Raw genomic sequence first — 25,610 nt, 5'->3', positions numbered from 1 at the left:
ATATATGTATAGTTGAAATGCATTATTGCTGAATAAAAGTATTAACTTATTTTTGCACCAAGTCTTGAATATTGGCAGTGTATCTACATTTTCCATAAAAATATGAAGCAGCGCAACTGTTTTCAACATTGATAATAATAAGAAATGTTTCTTGAGCAGCAAATCAGCATATTTGAATGATTTCTGAAGGATCATGTGACACTGCTGATGCTGAAAATTCAGCTTTGATCACAGCAATCAATTACATTTTAACAGATATTCACATATATATACTATACTGTATTTTTGTTGTTGTTGTTTGCAAAATGCACCTACGTATATGATCACTCGGCTCTAATCTGCTAAATGAGACTATAGGGCATGAACTATAAAAATTAACATTAACATGATTTTCAGTAAAGCTGCTTTGCAACAATGTGAAAAGTGCTATAGAAATTATTATTTACATTACAGCGACTATTTGTGACTCACCTTCTGTGCCACCTGTGTCACCCAGTGAGACGTGCAGTTACTGAGATCAGGACCTTTGGGACTCCAGATCCCATCGGCAGATGTGCAGAGGAACAGAGCGATTCCTGGAGAACGACAGAAGGAAACCTGTTCAACGCTGACTTTAAGGACAGCACAGGTGTGAAGGTCCTCATTTACATCATAAACGTATTCATTCTAAGATTAAGGGCCAGATTTACTAACAGCTTGAGCCAGCGCAAACTGTCTTTTGCCATTAAAATAGTACTGTCAGGATTTACTGAAGATGCGCAGTGAAGAATCAATAAAAAAACCTTATTGAATATGCATTTGTAGGAGTTTCCCTTTCAGACGCTAAATTTATGGGAGGAGAGTATTCAAATGAATCATGTAACGTGATTTACTAATGTTTGCGCTCGTCAAATTACTGTGTCACTATTTAACGTAAAAAGCATGTCTTAAACTATTTTGGGTCACACTTTATATTAGATGGCCTTAACTACTATGTACTTACATGGAAAAAATAAGTACAGTGTACTTACTGTGTTCATATTGTATTGCAAAACACTTCTGCTGCTATTGAGGTGGGATACAGGTAAGGTTACGGACAGGTTTGGTGGTCTGGGTAGGTTTAAGGGTGGGTTAAGGTGTAAGGGATGGGTCACCAGTGTAATTATAAATGTAATTACAGAAATTAATTACAGATGTAATTACATATTGGTATTTTTAAAAATATAAGTACAATGTAAAAACATGTATGTACACAATAACTGCATTGTATCAAATTATTATTTTAAATGTAAGTACATAGTAGTTAAGGCCACCTAATATAAAGTGGGACCCTATTTTGTGCTTGAAATGGCTGCATTTGTTGCTAGGAGGAGACATTTTTCCACACTTATTAATTGATTTGAAATGCCAGAACACATTATCCGAATCCGAACATATCCTTACGCTAATTTGCGCTGCGCTTGGTAGATTGCGTTGGTCATTATGGAAATGAGATATTGCGTCCGTGTTCTTTAATTTGCGTGTTGTCAGTAAATCACCCGCAGAAATTTCCACGCCCACCGACGCTGTTTTGGAATTGCGCTCTAAAGCCGGGCGTACACTGTACAATTTTCAATAGTCCTTTACTATTGTTGCTTGTCTGACTGTACGAACATGATGATCATGTCACACTGTGGGATCTCAGTAGTCATTAAAGGGATAGTTCACCCAAAAATGAAAATTCTGTCATTAATTTCTTTCTTTCTAAGAACTTTCTGACCCTCCATAGACAGCAATGATCCTTACACGATCAAGGCCCAGAAACATAGCAAGGAGATAGGTAAAATAATGTGACATCAACCATAATTTTCCAAAGCTACGAGAATACTTTTTGTGCGCAAAAGAAAACAAAAATAACGATGTTATCCAACAATTCGTCTCCTCCGCATCACCCTATAGCGCCATTTGAGCCTATCCACTGAACGTAAACAACGTATGCTGTTCTGTGTCAGCTGCATCACGCAAATACGCACAACGAATTGTTGAATAAAGTTGTTATTTTTGCTTTCTTTGCGCACAAAAAGTATTCTCGTAGCTTCATAAAATTACGGTTGAACCCCTGATGTCACATGGTTTATTTTACCGATCTCCTTGCTACATTTCTGGACCTTGATCGTGTAAAGATCATTGCTGTCTATGGAGGATCAGAAAGCTTTCAGAATGCATCAAAAATATCTTAATTTGTGTTCCGAAGATGAACGAAGGTCTTACAGGTTTGGAACAATATGAGGGTGAGTAATTAATGACAGAATTTTCATTTCTCGGTGAACTTTATTGTCCCTTTATTGTCAGACTGTACGACAGTTAAGATGTGTTAAAAACTGGTGCGCACAAGAAAACTTGTCCGGATAAATGTTGTTGGCTATCATGAAAAGTATATGAATGGTGACAATAGCGGCGTATTTAAGAAGAACAGTGTAATAGTGTGGTCTGACACTGCCAGGTCAAATTTGATCATGACTGCCATTAATCAGCTGTCGGTGAACAAGTCAAACCAGCAATCAAAGAATCCAGATTTTAGCCTAGGATTATAGGAATCTTTTAGGATTTTCAAAATTTGTCTCAGACGGCCAAATCGTGGCTAAAATCGCACAGTGTGAGCTGGGCTTAACACTAATTTGCCCTGTTTAGTAAAACTGGCCATAAAACTTTTGAAAGTGTTTAATTAAGACTAAATCTGTTGGAGTTTTTAATAAAATATTTATGATATGAAAACATTTTCTATTACAAACTGCACTACATAACATTTCCATATTAACTCAGCTACGGAATGCAAATCTTGCAGATCATTTTGACGTCTCCATATGGATGCCATTCAAATAAGAAATGCCACATGCCGGATACCAGCACACGTGTCACTTCTACACTAATGACAGCCAGATTCCTGACACTAATTGCAGAAATAATTCAAATGCCTGTTTCCAGTGCGGACGCACCCCGAGTTCCTCTAGGACAAGGCCGCTCCACCGTGGCTCCTCGGTGCGTCTGCGGCCAGGAGATGCCTCTCCTCTCCGTCCCGTCGCAGAAGCGTCTGCTGGAGGGGGGCGGGCTGACGGCGCTGGGGTCTGGCGGCGGGGCGGGGCGGTCCACAGCTGCCGGGTCGGGCGTGACGGTGATGTTGAGTGCAGGTCTCTGGGTGATGCTGATAGCGGTGGTCCTGATGGGAGGTGTGGATCTTCTAGGCTGCACCGTTGATGTAACGTCATCAGAGACAGTCGGTACTGTGGGAACAGGAGAGAGATCATTTCAATAGGCAGAGAAGACAGACAGTTCATTTTGCTTTCTATCAACACAGACATAGTTTGCGATGTAAACCCTCACAGGTGGTCAGAAGAGACAAATTTGAGACGGCCAGGGTTATTACAGTCAATTACAACTAAAACCATAAAAAGCCTATTCCCACTATCATATTGGCTGTTTATTAGTACATATAAAGCACATATTAATGCCTTATTCTGCATGACCATATTCTAGATTCTTAATTCAACCCAATACCTAAATTTAACAACTACCTTACTGAGTAAATATTGAGTATGGAGTTTATTGAGGCAAAAGTCATAGTTAATGGTTAGTTAAAAGTGAGAATTGGACCGTAAAATAAAGTGTGACCATAAAATTATTAAAATAAAAGAATAAATAAATAAATAAATAAAATTTGTTGCCAAAGCAACATTTCTCATTTTTGTTTAGTTACATTTGATATTCTAAAACTTAACTAAAATTTAAACTGAAATCAAAATTAATAAAAAAAAAATAGATTACTAAAAACTAGACACATTTAAAAATAAAAAAATAAATAAAATTGATACATTTAAATTAAAATGAAAACATTACAATTGTTTTGTTAAGAAATGAGCTGAAATAAAATATAAATATTAAATGGAAAAACGTTCATCCAATTATAAATATTTAAACAAATTAAAATTAAAACTGAAAAATATAAAATGCTAACTTGAATATTAATAGATAAGTATATAAACATTGCTGCTACATGTTAGTGCATGTTTTGGGAAATAAAAATGCTTTAATTTATTATTAAGTTTAATCATTTTATTTATTTACTCTCTTATTTACTTATTTATTTATTCCAAAATATTGTCAAATTCATAATATTGTGAACTGAGCGATTCATTACACCCCTAATGTTCTCCATGTGTAGCCTTCGGTCTCCTTCACAACCCAAAGACATACAGGTGAAAAGGAGATGATACATTACCCATAAACGTACATGTGTGTGTGTGTGTGTGTGTGTGTGTGTGTGTGTGTGTATCCTGTGATGGACTTTTCCCAGACTGTTTCTCTGCCTTCAGCGCGGGACGCAGGCTAGTTCCCAGCACTCCCACAACCCCATACAGGATAAACGGCAAGAAAGATGGATGGATAGATAGATTTAAAAAATAAATAAATAAAATGTCTTGCAGTGTATTTAATCTGTAAAAACCCAAAGGAGTGCAAGCGAGAATATGAACATGTCCAGGAGTGATTCTGAACCGCTCTCATGTATAAATCCGTGAGTGTTTTTGAATTCTCCTCTGTGTTTGTGTGCTCCTGTATCAGACAGAGCAGAGACTACATGGAAATCATCCATAATAATGAATATCACAAGATATGAATGTGCTCAGAATCAAATATTTCTTTTGCCTTTCATTTCAGCCACTGCTGAAGCCTGAAGAAAATCATTGGCAGATGGTGCATAAGTCCCGCCCTTCACTTGTCTGTCACGTCATGCATATAAAGAGGCTGCGCACCATCTTGTTCTCTCTGAGATACAAGGACAAACATGTTCTGAATGCTCAGTTGTCTTTTCGGTGAAGCCATGATTGAAGACGCTGAGACGTTCAGCCCGACAGTCGGCGGCATTCAGGGAAGCAGAATTAAACACATACAGTACTTGCCAAAACACTACGATTTTTAAATGTTTTAAAGTCTCTTCTGCTCACCAAGGCTGCATTTATTAGATCAAAAATACAGTAAAAACACCATAGAAATACCATTACAATTTAAAATAACTGTTTTCTATGTGAATATCTGTTCAAATGTAATTTATTTCTGTGATGCGCAGCTGAATTTTCAGCATCATTACTCCAGTCTTCAGTGTCACATGATCTTCAGAAATTATTCTAATATGCTGATTTGCTGCTCAAGAAACATTTCTGATTATTATCAATGTTGAAAACAGCTGTGCTGCCCAATATTTATGCAGAAACCATGATGTACCACCAATTAAATGTGTGTATGTGCATGTTTTTAATAGAACATGATGCTTTTATTCAGCAAATATGCATTAAATTGATAAACAAGGATCATGAGACTGAAGACTGGAGTAATGATGCTGAAAATTCAGCTTTGATCACAGGAATCAGTTACATATTCAAATATATTCAAATAGAAAATACTTATTTCAAATTGTAATAATATTTCACATTTTTGATCAAATAAAATGTTTCCAACTTTTGACAAGTGTAGCAAAAACTAATCACTTGACTCTTAGTATTCAAAAGAATGGATGACATTGTTCTCAACAATATGCAACCAATACATGTCTGTTGTTAACGTGTTAAAAAGATGTGCTTTAGGGCTTCATTCCCCTTCACGAGAAATCAAATGCAGCATGTTGTAATATTGAGTAGATTCAGTGCTCGTTCTGTACGGTGATCCATGATGAATGCTAATGAAGGAAGTTGAATTGCTGGTTATCATTCTATTCGCAACATTATAATGTAATCACAATAACAAAATCAACCACGGGCCACTAAGACCAAGGTTTCAGCTTTTGTGTGTGTGTCATATCAAACATCCAAAAGCTTTAACGCTTCATTGTGAGTAGATTTTAGAAAGCTGAGGACAGAGGCTAAAGTGTGTTTTGTACTAAATTTTAAGAACATTAATAGATAATTCAAAGCACTTTCCATCATTTTGACAGATAAAATAAATAAGGTCAGATCTGGTTTATTGTGTTTTTAAACTTTAGCAGCACTCTCACAGTAAAAAACAGAAAAAAGGGATGCCAAAGCACAAAACCAACAACGTGAAACAACGCTTGATCATACTAAAAGAGCTCTTGCCACCAAAGCTCTGGAATGATGTGAATGTCACAACACAAAGAGCAAAAGTTACGATATTTACTGACAGATTAAAATCTAACAAGATGGAAAATGTATTTGTAGCACAAACTACTCTCTGTGCCAACCTTCCATGCAGATTAACTTGCAATAAAATGATTAAAAACCTGACCAAATTTACAACACTTACAGGTTACGCCATAAACATTATTTGCCACTTTGACAGACTGTCATGATCCATTTTATCCATCAGCAAAATTAATCAAATAAAATTATATTGTAATGCTTGTTTTAAAAAACAGATATTTTAATGCTTGTTTACTACTCAACATACAAGGCACTTTATTTATTTTTATTTTTTTATCTAATTTACTCTTAAAAATCAGTAAAAGATAGACAAATTCAGTTAAAACTATTCTGTTCTTTAAAAAAAAAAAAACAATGCTATTGAAAAGGTACACATTTACTGAGTTCTGGCTTTCGCTGGGAATCAAACCTATGATCCGCTTTACTGTTTGAGCTAAATGAAAAGCTAAAAACTAATAATAAATAAAGACAATTTAATGTAGTCAAGTAATTTCCAACTTACTAAATATAGCTTCAAAACATACAAGTAAATAGTCCGTAATAAAGAAAAACAAATAAGTGCTTTGAGAATCTAACTGTAGAGGATTTATTTAATAAAGCTACTAAAGTTTTCCAGACAAGAGCAGTAAGTCATTTTTTTTTCTCAGCTTTATTGCTGTTTGATGATTATTGATGACATTATAGACAGCAGCAAGTCTAATAGGCTCCATTTACTACACTAATGCACTAATGATCTATTTTGACACATCAGTAATTTTGTCCCATCTGTTTACAATCCCTTAAGACATAACTGACTGTTTACATTCATTTTGCACTACACAAACACTGCGAAATGCAAAAGCATTTTTCCCGGTAACATGCAGTTGCATAAAGTCACACACTGTGGGTGTTCATCAGAAAACAGAAGCACATATGCAAGTGAGCATTTAAAAACAGTCACCCGTCAGCAGTGCTGGGTAGATTGTTGTCCGTTACTGATTACAAATTACATGACAAAACTGTAGTTAGTTACAATCTGAATTACACATATTAGGTAATCTTAGATTGCTTGTGTTTATCACAGACTTGAATGATTATTGTGTACCATACTGGAGAAAAAAAAAAAAGAGACAGAAAATATATTCCAATCTCTGTTTTCTATATCATAAAATGCATTAAACAATACAATACAGACGTAGAATCCCAAATGTTTTCATTATTGGAGTGTTTCTAAAATTACGAGCAGGAATTTTATAGCATTACAAATGCCCCTCATGTGTGGTAACTGATCAGACCAGGAATATTTCTGAAACTGAGTCACGTTAACAATTAAAAAAATTGTACAAAAGCTCATTTAAATACACATATAATTCACCAAACTAAAACTTCGCCATACTAATGCAGTCAGTTTGGCACGCATGTGTGGATTACGCTGTAAATGACATGAATTTTAGCATTTTAATATGTTTTAAAGATAAAAGCAAAATCCAAAGGCATAATTATACATGGTTAAATGATTCAATGAGTGATAATTCAAATACTAATTAAAATGCATCCATTTTCTATGCAATCATAGCCACATGACTAATAGATGGCATGTGCAATTACACAAAAACTGGAATTTATATAAATGGTAGGTTAATTTAGAAAGGAAAACTAAAAAAAAAAAAAAAAAAAGAATTGAAGAGAATCAATACTTTATGGATAATTTACTGCCATAGTGTGAATAATATGTAATCATGTAATCCATAAAAAGGATGTAATCATGTAATCCACAAAAAATTTTGGAATCTGATTACGTAATCCAGATTACATGTAATTACAATCCAGTACTGCGTATCAGTCAGCATGTTTCATGTATGGAGTATGTACTGCATTACAGACAGCATAAATGCTGCCTACGTAGGGGATTTGAACGGGAAAACACTTCTATAGCAGAATGTAAATTAGCACCGCTGATTGAGGTGGATACTATTGATGCTGCAGAATGACACTATTGCTACAGTGATTTTTACTTTTGCATTGATTTGGTAATAAAGTAACAGTACTTCTGAAGACTACAGCATTAAATGTGGATGTAGGACCAGATTATGCGTCAACATAGAGGGACAACACATGCCTGCATTGGCTTTCACACATTTCATCTCCTTTCTTGGTGGGAATATAATGTGACTTGATGAAATGAAACCCAAGAGAATCATTGCATTACAGTAATAAGATGATACGGCGGGGAGATTATTCCGGAAATGTGTACACAAAACTGGCTCTGAGGAGGATTTAGTCCTTATTCTTCTGTTTTGCAGTGAAAGTCTGGTGTGAATCCTTGCTTTAAACCACCAAACAAGAATTTAGGCAAGTTCAAGGAAGGATCACAATGCTCACAGAAATACTGTGATTGTAAATGTAAAGTTAAATCAATTGTACTGAGCAGCTGTACTCTTCACCGTCTCAATCTGAGATCAGTCAGTCTTAAGGTCCTTGCGCACTGAGTCTGAAATATTCGTATGCGATTTTTCGTATTTTCCCTATTCGTCATCCTTTCCTATCAAAATGCTTGTTACGGATGCGAAAACGCAGAAAAACAAACCTGATCAAATTTTTTTTATGACAGACGAAAGTTTTGAAGGCAGTGTGTAAACGTGATTGACACAACATGAGGTCGTATTTATTTTTTAACGTGCGAAAAATTCAGACTCAATGTGCAATGACCTTTACTGTCATATGTATCAAAGACTGAAGAAAATCTGTGTAAAAACAGCCTGATGCACAATGTTACCAATGCATTTTTTTACTCTTCACTGTAAACATGATGAATGTTACAAATTTCCCTTGTAGCCTTGAGGTAAGATAACAATATCATTCTATTTTAATGCATAATGCAAACAGTCCAGTCAAATTTTATGGATCGGACAACTCTGAAAACAAGGCAGTGCAGAAAGACAAGTAAAACATATCGAACAGCAAAAATAGAAAACTACATACAGTATATGATAAAAAAATAAAATAAAGAAAATGTATTCAAACTATACACAACATGGAATGTTAGTGTTAAATAACTATTAGCTGTTGCTAGTGTTCTTAATCTAAGAAGGTCAGACATTTCATAGACCTCGTTTCTGGTTGACATTTCAAAGTCACGCTTCATTTCTTCTTCATAAACAATAAGGCAAGACAGCATCCGTCCATCGATCTATTTCAGTGTTAAATGATTCTATTTAAAAAACTAAATAACTCATTTTTTATTTACTAAGAGCGTTGTTCTATGCTGCTGGTGTATTTTTTTTGACCACAGAAAAATGCTGTTGTGAAAATCATATACATTCGCATATTTTTCTCATTTTCATTTTAGAGTTAGAAGTCGTTTTTAAAAAAAAATTATTATTTTTTATTTTATTAGTCTAGTACAATGGACTCATTAGGCCATTTAACAGAGCTGCAACACTGTAAACTCTGAAGGTGCTTAATTCAATAAATATTCAGAAATAAGCTTATATTTTTCTAGACTGCTGATCTAAATCTAATTGTACTATCAAATATTACATAAATAATACAATATTATTAATTATTTTTTAAATGAGGCAAATCACTGCCTATTCTGAATTTATACCCAAAAAGGAGGAGGACTCTCAAAACTGCTAATACAACAGGAAAGCGTGTTCTGTTTATGGTTGAATGAGACAATATTTGCCATCTCTGAAGTAGCAGACACAGCATAATTAAACAGGTTCACTGTTAATTAATGTCTTAATTTGTTGACCGTTCACTCACAATCACACATTTTTCAATTCACACTGAACAAATATAGGCTAAATGTGAATAAATATTATTCCTAAAGAGCACACTAGATTTGAAATAAAGCATAGTAGAGTGAAAACTATGTCAAAGGTACTCAGAGAGTGTACTATTTCTAGTGGATTTTCAAAGTATGCATCTGTGACTGATTTTTAAGCCAATATTGTGCATAAACCCTTGCGGTATGGAAGCGGTTCAGTTTGCAATGGTTTCCTAATGTGGTGCTTCTTTTTTTTTTTTTTTTTTTGGATGTTGCAGACGTCCTAACCTAATCCTTGAGTTAGTTCATACTCCAAAAGGGTTTTTTTACCATTGCCCTAGTGAGTTTTTTTATTTAGTACGTGAAATAAATTTAGTGTAAATTTGGTGTTGGGTTTAGTAGCAAATAAAGTCTAAATCTCAGCCAGTCATGGTCACTTATTCACTTTGTCAATTAACTTGTTTGTTCATTTCTTAACCATTCATATTCTCACTTTTCAGTCCCAAACTCCAGCTGTGACCACTCTGCTGGTGAATAACACTTTTGTGTTCCTAAACTGAAGAATCATACACTTACACATCTCTGATAGACAACAACTCAGAAACATCAGAGGTGATTGAACAGAGTTGAAATGGCACTTCATATGATTTTTATTTCATTAGGTTTTATTTTGAATTATCATACCTAACACATGACTTTGAACGCCTAACATGAATAATGAAATGCTTAGAATGTAACTACATGGACACATACTCTCCAGACAGTCACAATTCAAGGTTTACGCATTTACAAATTTTGTGACATTGGTTCAACTTTGCTTTATAAATCAAAAAAATAAAAAGGGAAATGGAACGAGAGTTCAGTTATTGTTTTTAACCTGTACATAACTGTTAACATCTCAAAAAAATGTTAATGTTGTTCTGTGAATTCCAGTCATTTCAATAAGATTGGAATTCAATACTGATTGGAAATTTTAAGCAGGGGTGGAATATTTTCCCCTACAGTTCTCGTAATGTTTCAATGTTCTCAATTCCATCAAAATAAAAGTCCCACTTCTGGTATATCAGCCAAACATAAAAAAAATAAATAAATAAATAAAAACTATTGGCCTACGTCGATAATTAAAAAAATTGTAAAAAGCCAAATATCAGCCGATATATATCGGCCTTGGCAATATATCGGTGAACCACTAATGTCCATAGTAGCATCCTAAACTGTAAAAGGAAAATGAAAACTATGGTTTAAACAACCGTTCAAATGATACAAGTTTTGATGAAAACAAAAAGTACCTTACATTTCATTTTAATAAATGATGTTACATATAATTTATAACAAAAACCAACAGATGGGCTGAATGAAAGTGCAAATTCAGTCTCTGACAGTAGGTGGCACTTATGGAAAAGCTGAAATAAAGCGGGTGCCTCTGTACACAAAGCAGTGCTGCGTGTATAACCACTACTAAGCATCATACGGAGGTAAGATAAAGAAAATGCCATCGAAAGCATGCTTTATTTGTGAAACCATTCAATTCTTAACCTCTCAGCAGCCCTGTACCAACTGCACTCACCTTGTGTCCACTTAAATGTTCTTCTTTGGCGAAGTGGAAAACAAAGACAGCAAACGAGTGAGAGAAAATAAATACAGAGGTAAACTGCTTGTCAATGGCTGAGCCTGCCTCGTTGCTTTATTTTGACATCTCCTGGCTCATACCTCTACAATTTTCTTTTTATTATGCCAGGCAATTTCACCGCCTGGCAGGAGGAGGAATCAGAGTATTGTCCATCAGAGCTTTCAGGAAAAGTAGCCTCAATTAGCTGTCATTTCAGTCAGTGTCACTGAAATCACCCTCAGCGGAGAAATCAGAATGCAAGGACGTATAGCCTATCAAAGACGAGAGCACTCAACAGCTCACAACGATTAAGAATAACATGACTCCAGAGAGAAGAGCAATCCTGAATGGTCTGCTGAGAAATTGGGATTTCAAGAGGAAAAGTGGTGAGATTGCTAAACAAATCTGTCACATAATTGACGCTGACTTGTGCTTATTACTGCTCTGGATGCTTCACTGAATAAAACCTGAAGAAAAAAAGACTGGCTAACAAGTGTCAGTTCCTTTCTATCAGGCTAAAAGCAGGAGTTGCCAAATGCAAATGTAGTCTTTGTCCAAAGTTTCCTCCAGCTGGAGTTTTCTGCTGGTTGCCATTTGGAGGTGGGTTTATTACATGCCGGTGGTGTCAAAACAGTAATTTAGGATCAGCATGTGTTTGTGCTGTCTGGGGAGGACCAAAGTGCCAATTCTTTGGTGCTTCCAAGATCTCAAGGTTTAAAAAATATAATTGCATCAAAACAGAACAAAAAGACCAACAAACACCAAGTTAAAAAAATAAATAAATAAGCATGCAGAAGTGATTCTACTATTGGTGATTGTGTGTTGCATCAACATGCATGTTGGTGTAAATGATCACAGCTTTGGGCCAATATGAAAAATGTGGTTTGAATATACTTTTTTTTTTTTTTTCCATTTCAGACACATTTACTGTACATTTACAATCAATAGTTTCTTCAAATGTCTCTTAGCCTGGCATTTTCTAGTCCATGCAGCTCCTAAGAGCCCTCAAGGGAGAGTTTATCTGTAGGGTTTCAGCTCCACTATTGATTAAATGACTGAATATCGGTTTTCCATTGTTGACCGAGAGTCAACTTCCCTGACATCTCTAGCAGTAATGTGTGATTGAGACGGACGAGGACTCTATCAGGTCATCTGAGGGAAAAGACACTTCGCACAAGAGTATAGGGTTTTAGTCCATCTGGAAACTTCCTTTTAGAACCACTGACAATCACAGATGCTAAGAAATTAATAATTCATAAGTATGTGTCCAATCTTTTCCAAAGTTTTATGAAATATGTAGGGCTCCCCCCTTAATATTCAACTAAACGTTAGTCAATGTGAAGAGGCTTAGTTGGCTAAAATTGTATTAGTCAGTTAGTCGCAAAAAAAAAAAAAAGTCTGTGTCCATGACAGACAGATCATTAACGGTTGGTGCTTCAGATAATTACAGTATATTGAGAAGGAAATCCAAACTTTGGCCTATCATTCTTCGACCTCAAATATGGTTTATCATTTAAAATAGGCTATATATGAAATGCCACCCTAGTATTTCATATGTATGTAGTATGTATTTAAAGGGGTCATATGATGCGATTTCTTGTTTTCCTTTTCTTTAGTGTGTTATGTAGCTGTTTGTGCATGTATAAGATCTACAAGAGGATTTATTCTATCTAAACGAGAAGACTGATCCAGACCGGGCTAAAACACCTCATTCAAACACGCCCCCACATGTCGGCCAATAACAATGCACTGGGTCAGCTGGCCAATCAGAGCAGACTGTGCTTGTCTGAAGGAAGGGGTTTGTAGAAAATGATGCGTTTGAGAGACGCGGGGCATAGAGGAACTACAATAATGTACAGTTTTTGAAAAATAATGTGTTTTTTGAACATTAAAGCATGTCAACATATTCTGTTACACGAAATGCACAAAAATAATGATCTTTAAAATAGCATCATATGACCACTTTAAGTAATTAAATACATGTTACATACTACCCCCTAGTATGTATTTAATAATTAAATTAATATACACATGTGAATAGTTGACTAATGGCTTAAATTAATGAATATTAGTTGACTTGAAAAATATTTAGTTGGGGCAGCCCTATTAAATATGCAGTTTATAATAAAAGTCACACAAGTTGCTTCAAATCCCTAATCCTAAGTATGAGCGATTGCAATAGCGATGCTTAAAAAAACAACAATTAAACTTAATTAATCTTCTTTCTATCTGACTAAACCAATAGCAAAGCACAATCTGAAGTACTAGTCTCATCCTACTTATACTAAGGGATCTAGAGCCTGCCAGATCCAGCACAGATTGATGTTGCTGTCCAACGTCTACAAATTGCAACCTGTGCCAAGCAACCAATGGGAAACATTCAGTAGATTAACATCTGCATCTCTTCAGCCGTTGATAATAGACCACATACTGTAGAGATAAACTGCTACTGCTTCCGGATCTACCTGAGCTTTATCATTCAATCTTAAATGGACCTCAAAAACACTTACACTCTAATTTTACAGTTCAATAAATGCAGTAATGTATCCACTTAATTGCTGACATTACATTTGGACTTTACTGCCAGACAGTGTTGGGGGTAATGCATTACAGTTTACGCAATCAGATTACTTTTTCAAGTAACTTACATTCATTTTAAATTTACAAGAAAATATCTGAGAACTTTGTCAAATAAGCAACACCAGTTGCTTAGTTTTTTCCATTTATTGAATGGCAGCACAGCAGAAAGGTTTGTTTGAGCTGCGCCCTCTACAGTACAGATGTGAATTTACATTTTCTTCAGCCTGAGGCTTATTCATTTCACTTTTGGTGTGCAAGGGCTTTTGCAATTGCCAAAAAATATATTTTTTTATTTATTTTGAAAACAAACAAGCAAGCCCAGCCCAGATGAGAAAAAGTAACGCAAAAGTAACATAACACATTACTTTCCATAAAAAGGGAGTAACGCAATATTGTAATGCATTACTTTTAAAAGTAACTTTCCCCAACACTGCTGCCAGAAGAGAACTGGCCTCCTCGTGTTTTTATTCTCCATTATCCAACATGAAATGGAGTTTTTTGTTCCTTTCCACAGTTACCTATGGCTTCCACGACAGGAGATTAAAGATATTACATACTATGCACAACGTCATTTTGATGAACTGTGGCATGATTTTTAATTAATGCCTGCTTGGGGGTGATGACAATTTGCTGTTGTGATCTGTGATGCTCGAGCCGCAAACCGTTCCAGGCGCTTCAGTCTGATTTATGAGCTGGTTCATCAAGAGAAACACCTGTTTTGTAGAATCTCTTCAAAGATTTAAAGCTTTAGACCCCACACAGGCATTACATTTCCACTTATCACCACAGACTAACAGGTGTCAAACGCTTCATTGCTAAACGACAGCATTAGCAGGTTGACTGGTGAGTCCCCGTGAATAGCCGCAGGCACATAAAAACCAGACGGATTGGTGCCCAAGTCAGAGACTCCATTTAGAAACGCTGATGTATGTGTGCTAAAGACCAAAGAGAGTGGAAATGTGGCTTATTAACTTCGGGACTGACACTGCCTCTAGGAATACACTGCGAATGTGAAGCAGGAGAATGAAAAACAGGCAAACAGTGAGGAGGCGGAGGGGGGAAAAAAACCCAGAACAATACTCCCTTTTTTCTTGCTCGCTGTTCTCAGTTCTGTTTGCTGCGAATGCTTCGATTCAACTCAAAATGTGTTATGTTGAAACTCAAAACACACAGAGGCACCCTTGTGAGATATTCCCAAAGGACAGTGGCCTTCAAAACCACATTGTATTCTCTTATTAAGCTGATATGCACCAAAACTGGCTTTAAGTAAGCTATATTTTATGACTTTATGTATTAAAACAAAATGAACAAAACAAGTGTCATTTCAGTGGTAGCTATAGGCTCTTTGTGCCTATAGGAACTATTCATTTTACATCTTTTACACTCAGATCAATTTAAGTTCTGAGGTTACATTCAATTTCTTCCTCTTTACCTCTGAAAAGTCCTAGCAGTTATTGCCTCATCGGATTCTAGATTTTTACGTTTTAAAGACCAAATGGTCCGTGTGCATCACTTAAAATGGCTTTAAATTGTCAAAATGAGAAGTTAAAGTGTCAGGATTTAATGCATTTTATTAGACTCTTAGTAGCTTCTCTTTCAAGAAAGAGCCATCAATGAGAGTTTAAAAATGCATTTAGTTCCTTTTGACTTGCTCTCTTTTCTGAATATAATGCTTCACCGATGAGTCATGAGACTCTTTCGTTCTGTGCTTACAGTTAATGTGAAGTGATGCTCACAACTCATTTGACATCTGGAGATTAATGCATTGATTGTAACATAACATTCAACGAGGGAAAAAAAAAAAACATGGTTTAACAACTGTGATGATGCATTTCCACAGTTCCATCTAGAAACGTTTGGTTTACATTTTCATATTTGAAATAAAATAATGACTATACTTTGCGATATACTACCTTGGTATCAAAAAACAGTTCTGCAAGTGTGTTTATAATACAACAGCTGAGGGAGTGATGGCAAATTTGACATCTTTCTCTCATCAGACAGCTGTAATCAATCCTTCATGGAAAACGCTATCATGGAATTTTTCTGTTGGAGAAAATGGGAATGCAAAAAAAAATTAGTCTCCTGTTCACCATTATAGAAGTTTATGCAACTACGACGACTTCCAAGTTTGAGAATCCCGTAAATGCCCATTAAAGAGATACTCCACCCAAAAATGAACATTGTCTCATCATTAACTCATCCTCATGCCATCCCAGATGCACATGACTTTCCTTTCTTCTGTGGAATAGAAATGGAGTTTCACAGAAAAATAATGCAATGGAAATGATGGTAGGCTAATCCATACGTCCCCAGTTGATAAATCAATTTCTTATGATGAGAAACAACAACAACAACAAAATTAAACGTGACCTGCTAAACTTGAAAACGATTGTTTATAGCTTAAAAACATATTCATATTTTCAAACACACCTATTGTATTCAAACACACCATATTCATATTCTCAAACACACCTATCGTTTTGCTTCAGAAGACAATGATTCATCAAGTGCCCTGCTAACCTTGGATATAGCTGGTCATAGCTGGCTGGTTTTAAAGGTGTTTTGACCACTTCTTTAGCTGGTAAGGCAGGGAGACCAGCTAAAACCAGCTTCTTCCAGCTTAAACCAGCTAATGGGGTCGTATGGATTACGTAGTTTCTTTTTATGTGGTTTTTGAAACTTTAACTTTCAGGGATCCATATACTGACATTATATGGAGAATCTCCATTTTGTGCTCCACAGAAGGAAGAAAGTCACATACATCTGGGTGGAGTCACATACATGTTTGGGTGGAGTATCGCTTCAAGGCCTACCACACCAAACGTGAAGTGAAAAATGAGGGAGCTAAATGGCAGATGAATGGTCTTTTCACACCAGAGTGGAACGAATATGCATCAGGTTGAAAGAAGCACAAAATTCCTGCTCGTACAATAGAGAGTGCAACACGAACCTTTAACCTGGAATAATGTACTAATGGATGTAATGTACCCATCCAAACTCTACTGTGGACAAGTCATCAGTACTGTTTTTAGTCTGTGCCACCAACTGCTCTGATATATGAAAAAACTGACATGCTCACCGTACAAAGTAACTTTGCTTTGTCAGTAGGCAAATGTTCATACAGTATATCCATATTTGTGTTTCATGTATTACTCATGTATTGTGCTTTGTCTTAATATTATGTCATTAAAAAGTGCATCTGGCTCCAACAATTTGTTCAATTTTGACAATCAAGACATGCTGATTCACTCGTTCCTTGAAATAACTAAAAAATAGACTGGAATAACAGATTTAGAAAAGACAAAGAGAATGTCAAATTAGACACACTAAGGTCCATTTGTTCTTCATTTAGCCCAATATATTTTTGTCAGTCTTGATTTGAACAGACCTTTCAGACGCATTTTCATTTCAAATTTGTTATGAAGGCTCAACACTGAAAACAACAACAGCACTAAGACTTGCTCGCTAACATTACAGATTTCATTAGCAAACAAATTTGTGTGAAATGACAGGAGATGATTTCTAGCTAGAAATGCAATATAAACAGAAGTTTTGTTGTATATATTGACAAGTTTGACACAATGGGAAAGCTCAGTTCTCTATTGTTGTTCGAGCCCCTTTTTAATAGCACGCTTCTCATTTCACACTGATTCGCTTATAAATCAGACGTGTTTCATATCGGTCTGTGCCCTCATGGAATTATAAGAATTGTAAAGGAGGATTATTACGAAGGATTTAACACTCTCTGTTCCTCGACTCGCAGCAGCATTTCAGGGTGTTGCTACAGCAGTTAAAGAGCACAACGGTGTCCCTGGTACTCTTTTAAAAGCTGGAAATTGTGCTAACATGTAATTACCCAGAGTACAACTCACCGTTGAGGCTTAATATGCAGCTCATAAAGTCTGGTAATGAGATTTAATGGCTCCCATAGACGCATCTCGCGTCATCAGTTTCAGATGGTGTAAATTCTACGGATGCTTTACGGGCAGGTATTTCTGTGGGGCTTCTCTGCGTTCCCTGTGAATATTAATGCAAGCAACTGATTTTATCTCTGCGCTCAGAGATCAGGCTTAGAGATTTCATTCCCGCTAAAGAGACACTATTTACATTTTCTTTCTAAGAAAGATATTTTATTGGAATCAACATTGAGAACTGAAATATAACAGTTTAATATTGAGCAGTTAGAGAATAAATATTATATATTTAACATTAAATTACCGGAGGTTTAATGGCAACAAACAAGTGCTTTGTGTATGTTCAGCACAAGCTCACTGATGTAAAGCTGTGCTACTGTGAACAGGAATGTCTAATTATACTTTCATTAACACAGCAGATGTCCTAGTTTAAGCTCTGGTTTTATAACCACAGTAGTGACGGAAATTAACATTCCCATTAAGGGAGACTTTTCGCCCCCTTAAATTGATTTCCAGGGGCATTTTTTACCTTTATAATGGCTTTCTATAACCTTATTAAATGTATCCGTCATCTGTCAAATTTTTACATTTAATTTAATTAAATTAGATAATAAAACACTATAGGGCTGCTACCAATCAAATAAAATCAGCATCAACAAAAGCCATCTTTGCACTGCAGAGGCGGCACAGAAGCAGCATCTGAAGGGGCATTTAGGTGCATTTACTCTTAGCTCTTTCATGCAGCTCTGAGGTGGCATAAATGAACATTAACAGGACCTCAGAGATCATCATAAAATAAAAAAGCAATTAAATAAAGTGAGCCACTATCTTTATGGGTGAGTCATTGAATCCTTCACCTGATTTATTCAAAATCTGGTTGTTTTTCACATTCAAATTTATTCTTTAAACTGAAATCTAACCTTATTCATTAATCAGATTTACATTTAGTAAATTAAGATTAGTAAAATTAGTATTATTATTATTTTAAGATCAACTTTCTAAAGCTTTCTAAAAGAAAGTGTGGATTATTGGGGAAAAAAATAAACATGGGAATCAATATGTTTGGCAGGTACTGCAAGTATCATTTCTGAGTCTGTGGTTCAGATTTTGTATTGTCATGGTCTCTGTCACTTTCAGACCCACCACAGCTCAAGGTCCCTTTGTTTTGACCAAAGCTGATTTCCCAGAGGTCAATGCAGGTTGCTGTGTATAACCACGTTAAATGCCAGCTCACTAACTAGTTCAAATGCTACACAAAAACACTATTAATCTAGCAACAAGGTACAACCACTCCACAACCAAAAACGGGATATAGCAGCTGGACAAGTGTTTAAAGACATGATGTAAACATGCAAGAATGAATGAAGCAAGCCTGGAATTTCCTGTGAAATTCGACCCAATAGCTCAAAAGTTAAATTAATACTGCAGACTTAACTTAGTAAATTGAAGTATGGCAAAAACAAACAAAAAACTCAACAAAACCACTGGCTTCTCAATGGCAATTCAAAACCATCCCAAATTTGCTGCACTGCCCTGATCACTCACTAACGGCAATTATGATCATTCAGATGTTAATTACATTTACATGTGACTGCCAGAGTGAAAATAGGCTGAACGCATGCATTCCCTATCATGCATGGTGGGCCAGTTAAAATTTGGTGTGTCGGCTTAATTGTGGCTTGAAGGGGGGGAAAGAGGATCTTGGAATTTCAAGGCTCGACCTTTGCATGCACACAGCTGAGGACAGCAGACAGAAATGGAAACAATCAGACCTAGTCAAAAGGGGTAGTGCTGCTAAAGCACAGCAGGCACCAGTGCCACCACTTACCATTGTTTTTATGGAGTTATTTTTGTGCCACAACTCTGCACACACAAGGGGATATTTTGAGCTCACAAAAGTATTTTACATACGTGGGAACTCAGTTTTAAGCATTTAATTCTAACAGAAATGTTCATCAAAAAAATGTGCTGATGTCCACATCTGAACACAATTCTGAGATCTCTGTGACTGCAGTACATGTTCATGATTTCACTGGCTTTCTCTCCTCATACATACTCTGTGTGCTCAGAGATTTCACTGCTCACATGCTCAACAGCGCCTAGCTTTTGCACCAGATTTTCAGCCTATGAGGGATGAGGGGAAAATATTGATGACTGGGTACATTTGTTTTAGAAACAAAGTGACACATTGCCCTTCTTTGCAAAAAGATACATGGTTTTACAATACAATAATTATTTACATGTTTGCGCCTTTTTGCTCATAAAATACACTCTTGCATGCACAGGGTATTGGCACAGAAATAACAACAGGTTTCTGTATAATTATTCTTCTTGCAAACAGAAGAATGTTGTCTAATGGCTCACAATCACGATTAATGGCTCTTGATGATTGATCTTTTCTCCTCTGGCAAGTCATTTCTATAGCCTTGTTGTGAGGCAATGATACATGCATTTGGTCATGCAATGACTATTGCTTTAAAACATTTCTGGAGAAAGCAAAGACAACTAGCTGAGACTATAGATTTTCTTAAGCGGGGTCAAAGCTAGGCATAACACATACTGTGCAATTAGAGGTCTACGCTTGGTAGTGCTGTCATTCCTTGAGCCTTATTGTAACCAATGATGATTGCATCTTTTCATGCACATGCTATGCATTTTCCTTTACCACACACAAAGTGATATTGAGATTGTCTAAATTTATTGGAAATCCCATTCTCTAGGAAATTAATCAGATATCAATTAAAACAAGATAATTGAGATAATTTCCTTCTAGGCTTCTCAGATGCTTTTGTGAAATTTGGGAATTGTGAAGATCCCCTGCAGCTCCCGGGCTGAGTTTATGGGTGAGATTTACAGGGTTACGGGAAAAAATAGAAGGGAACAGGACTGCAAAGACTCATCAGCCACTTGAGTCGAGCGAACAAGAGCCTTGCTTGGCTCACTGCCATAATATGCCTTCACAAGCAGTCACTGCGACAATCACACAAAAAAAAATAATCCCATGCACTTCAGCTATTTTGGTTTAGAGGACTCTCTACAGTACTCAAAATTAAAACTAAATTATCCATAACAGCCTACGCTCTGCAGACAAATCAGACTCCACAAAGACCATAATGAGTCTTACCTTCGTCTGGATCGGGTGGCCCAAACTCCAGATTGTATCGCAGAATGTAAAAATTATTCCACACGTATAGCTGGTTATCCCTCGGGTTGTAATCCACAGCTGCGATGTACTGATACTGGTTAGGGAAGAGGATATTGACATACTCCCCTTGCCCTAGTTTGGTGTTATACACGTAGTCAATTTGGCTCTTACTGGCCTCGCTTTCATTCTCCTCATAGGTGGAACGGACCACGTGAAGAATACCGCACACCATGAAGGCATTGGAGGCTGAGCGTTTGTCGTAGACGGTCTCCCAAGTGGCCTCAAAGCGAAGAGTATAAGGATTGAGTTGGCTGAGGACGATACGTCCGTTATTCTGTTCGGTAGCGTAGATAACCCACAGTCCCCGTTCGTCAACAGCCAAGTCAATGTCCGTTTTTCCACCCCAGCGATACGGCGAGGTGTCGTGGTAGTTGGCATTGGCGACTATGGCCTCCCCGCTCTTTATCCGAGTCCGCAAGTCAAACTTGACGATATTTCGCGTGCGTTCCTTGTTGAAGAAGATTGCCCCGTCGTAGGCCACAAATCCGGTTCCGTCAACGCGGTGTGGAAGTTTGTAGGTAGTCGTCTGACGACTACTTCGCAAATCGTCGAGTGAGGCGTACTCTATGAGCGTGTCGGTGCGGTACGGAGTCCACGGCATGAAGTAAATCTTGTCCCCCGCCTGCAGGGGGTCTTTGCACCAAGCTCCAGATTGCTGTTCCGCCTCAAAGACAAAGGCTGGATCTCCTACTGCTTTCAGAGTCCCAGGGCAAATAAAAACTGGGAAGAAAGGTCAAGAACTAGAGTTAGAAAACGAACCAGGAATGCACTCTACAATGACCTTCTATGCATACTTTAGGTCCAATTCTTTGGGTATGTGTAAGTAAAACATGGATTTCAGAAGCTAATATACCACATTTTCATTTTGGCAGTGTGATAACTGGTGTTGCGTGCATAGTCGAAAGAAAACGAGAGGTTAAGTGAGACTCTGTTTTGAGGTGGCCTTGCTCCCTGAGATTGTTCTCAAACAAGTTTAACTGAGAGGAACAGACAAGAGGGAAAAAGAGGACGGCAAAAAAGTCCTGTAAATGAAAATAGATGAGAGAAACAACGCTAATGGACAGATAACATTCATTTTGGAATATCTACGTTCATGGTTCTTTTACGTCAACAGTATGGGGAGGGTTTGTCGGATTGGTCGCAAAAGCCATACCTTTGAAAGTAAACAAACATACATGGATTATGTCTGAGGAAAGAACCGACGACACATGAGAGGAGGGAGGAAAGGACACAGAGGTCGAGGGAACAGGATGACAATGCTGTTCAGGACAGATAGGATGAGAGCCAAAGGAAAGAGTCTTCGCTCATGTCACTGAGGAACGAATACGAGAGCGAGGCCTTTGCCAAACGCGCCCGTCTTTGGTTGGTGTTGAACCAGTTGGAAATGCAAAGTCTGTGGTGAACAGCATATCACATGCAGATGGCTACAGACAGTCGGCCTCTCTCTCCCATCAATATCATTGAAGGAAAAAGCCAAATAAAATTCAGCCAAAGTTCATTGTACATGAACCAACTGTGTCAAAGAGATTATCTTACTTTAACATCAAACGTGCGATTGTTGTGCTACTAGTGGCACTGAATAGAATAGAATAAAAAAGTTTCCAAACAGGTTTTCAAAACTGGCTTTCCCTGTCTTAAAAACAAAAAGGTCCCACTTTAGTCTCACCATTGGCTGAGTCAAAGTTGGGTTGAACTAGACACTTAAAATTAACATGTTGATGACCCCACAGTGTTTGCACTTTGCAGGGAATCAACTGAAAGACAGCTTACTTATAATTGGCTCTGCACATTAAACTGGGAAATTAGAAAGTATTTTAGCATAAAAATTACACACATGACCTTGGAAAACGGACAATAATATACAATATAGACCATAGAGGATTTCTGATTAATATCTGTGTGTAAAGTGTATAAAAAGAGGTTGATTTTTGACATTTTAACCTCCAACCCGACATTTTCTGGGCTTGGGTTCGATAGATCTTGTCCATCTTGATATCATGTAGGCGATGGGGTGGTGGGGGGGAGCAGTGGGAAGGGTTCGAAACCATACAACACAAAACAAGGAGCTGAGGACTGAGAGCCAGAGCAGTCATTTACCTTTTTGCTCCACTTCTATTTTGAGCCGTGGAAAAACAAGAGAATGGAAAAAGCGTCAAGGGAGAGAAAAGATTAGAAGAGCCCCCCTACCCCCAAAAAACCTTACATTTACATATACAGTCCAATACGTTTACGTCAAAGAAGAGACCATCCAATGGGAAAATTTACAGCATATGCAGAGAAAAAAAATTCAAAGTAAAACGCTTAGGGACAACACCTGTGTTACTGAGAATAAGGTTTAATTAATCATGTTGCTTTCAGTGGACACCTAGCAACAAAGAGAGAAGTTAACGGTTAGAGAGCAGGAGAAAGAAAAACGACAACATAAAGAGGCAGACAGATATTAAAAGGCATTTAAAAGGACACAAGCATACAATCTTTTCTTTTAACCATTAATTGACTAATATTCCATTATTCTCTAAGATTAGATAAGACTGCAGTTGAACAACATTATCGTGAACAACATATTGTCACAAAAACAAATAACACATGTACAGGCAAGTTAATGTATTAATTAACATACATTTAAATTTCCGTGATCTCATAATAATATAATATGAAAGTAATATTTTTGGACAATTTAAGTGAATTTCAAAAAAAGTGACTAAAATGCTGAAAAGAAGCAGGAATGAAGAAAGCGGCGTAGGAACAATCTTGGATCATGAATATGAATTAAGTGAGAATGTTTGCACACTAAATTTCCTGAAAGGGAGAAGGATTAGCGCAGCAATGGCCGACTTTTCAATCCGCTGCCAAAGAAACAATCTGACTTGCAAGCAGGCTTTCATTCAAATGAAAACCCAAGTAAAGAGAAATAAAGTTTGGGGTCTGTAAGAGTTTATATTTTTGAAATAAGTCTCATCAAGGCTGCGTGTTTTTGATCAAATAAACAGTAATATTACATTTTAAAATAACTTTCTATGTGAATGTTAAAATGTTATTCTAATATGCTGATTTGCTGCTCAAGAAACATTTCTGATAATTATTACTGTTGAAAACAGTTGTGTTGATGAATATTTTTGTGGAAACTGATACTTTGTTGTATACAAATTCCAAAATAGCAGCATTTAACATCATAAATGCATTTACTGTCAGTTTTGATCAATTTAATGCATCCTTGTTGAATGAAAGTATTTTCCACCATAAAGTGGTAAAGTTGAAAAAATAGTCACACTTTAGTTTGGAGACCAATTCTCATTATTAACTATTAACTTTGACTTTTGCCTCAATATACTCTTAATTTGCTGCTTATTAATAAATAAGGGATTAAAGGATCTAGAATATGGACATGCAGAATAAGGCATTAATATGTGCTTTATAAGTACTAATAAACAGCCAATATGCTAGTAATGTACATGCTAATAAGCAACTTTAATAGTGAGAATTGGTTCCTAACTTAAAGTGCTACTGAAAAAGTTAATTACTAAAAATAAAATAAAAATACAGAGAGAAAGAAATATTTGACTTTCAAAAGACAAAAGATATCAGAGTCTCTGAAACAATCAGAGCCAAAATGTTTGGTCACCTCCAACATCCATCTGAAAAGCTAGAGGCTTTCAATAAGAAACAAAGCATCTGTAGAAAAGGTGTCTGAGAAGACAGAATATTTTATTCCTCAAGGACACAACGGCTATAAGCTGCAAAATTGGACACAGAATCAGAAATCCAAAAGCTGAGCTGAAGATATTAAACAGAGTAAACACCTTTCCATTTAATCACTGACGGAGAAACAACAGCACGAAGCTAAACACTGAAACAGACAGTGGCTCTGTTCCAAATCCTAATGAGCTGCTTACTGTATAGAGAGAGTATTTTAAGGATTCATTATTGCACTCAAAACATGCCAAATGTCTGTCTAAATCTATGGCAGCATTGCACGTTTCTTTCATGGATAAGGCAATCCCAGAATGCACTGCACTCATTATGTATATTCATTTTAAATGGATATATTTTGTATATATTTATAATATGTCTACAAACATATATATATAAATAAATGTATTAGTCTGTATTACACAGGGTTTGTGTTTTGTATTTTTGCACTTGTTAGGTTATTGTGTGATTTTCTTGGCAACATGGTAACATGAATTGTGACAGCTGATAGAGATGCTGCACATGAAGAGAGTCTGAAATCACAGGATGTTTCCTAAGAAGAGCAGCTCACTATGTCTTGGAACAGAGCTATGATATTAGGATAAAACACACAATCTGTTAGTAAGCTTACTATGCATGTTTGAAACGGTATATTATGTGTGGGCTGCTATTACTTATTCAACATCAAAAC

At 36.5% G+C, this 25,610-nt stretch overlaps 1 protein-coding gene across 3 annotated transcripts in view; it reads right to left on the bottom strand.

The window, feature by feature from the left end:
* The window catches only part of LOC131553523 (adhesion G protein-coupled receptor L2-like), a 129,267-nt gene that overhangs the window by 50,547 nt on the left and 53,110 nt on the right, over positions 1-25,610 (bottom strand). For all 3 annotated transcript variants that reach the window (XM_058798266.1, XM_058798252.1, XM_058798261.1), the window contains exons 5-7: positions 21,149-21,949; positions 2,955-3,239; positions 472-575 (exon numbers count right to left, since the gene is read on the bottom strand). In XM_058798266.1, the coding sequence (XP_058654249.1) occupies positions 472-575; positions 2,955-3,239; positions 21,149-21,949 (1,190 nt within the window). The remainder of the gene's footprint in view (positions 1-471; positions 576-2,954; positions 3,240-21,148; positions 21,950-25,610) is intronic.

This window comes from Onychostoma macrolepis, chromosome 02 (genome assembly GCF_012432095.1).
Source record: "Onychostoma macrolepis isolate SWU-2019 chromosome 02, ASM1243209v1, whole genome shotgun sequence".
Lineage (NCBI taxonomy): Eukaryota > Metazoa > Chordata > Actinopteri > Cypriniformes > Cyprinidae > Onychostoma > Onychostoma macrolepis.
The sequence above is the reverse complement of the archived record's forward strand: the minus strand, read 5'-3'. Positions and strand labels throughout refer to the sequence as shown.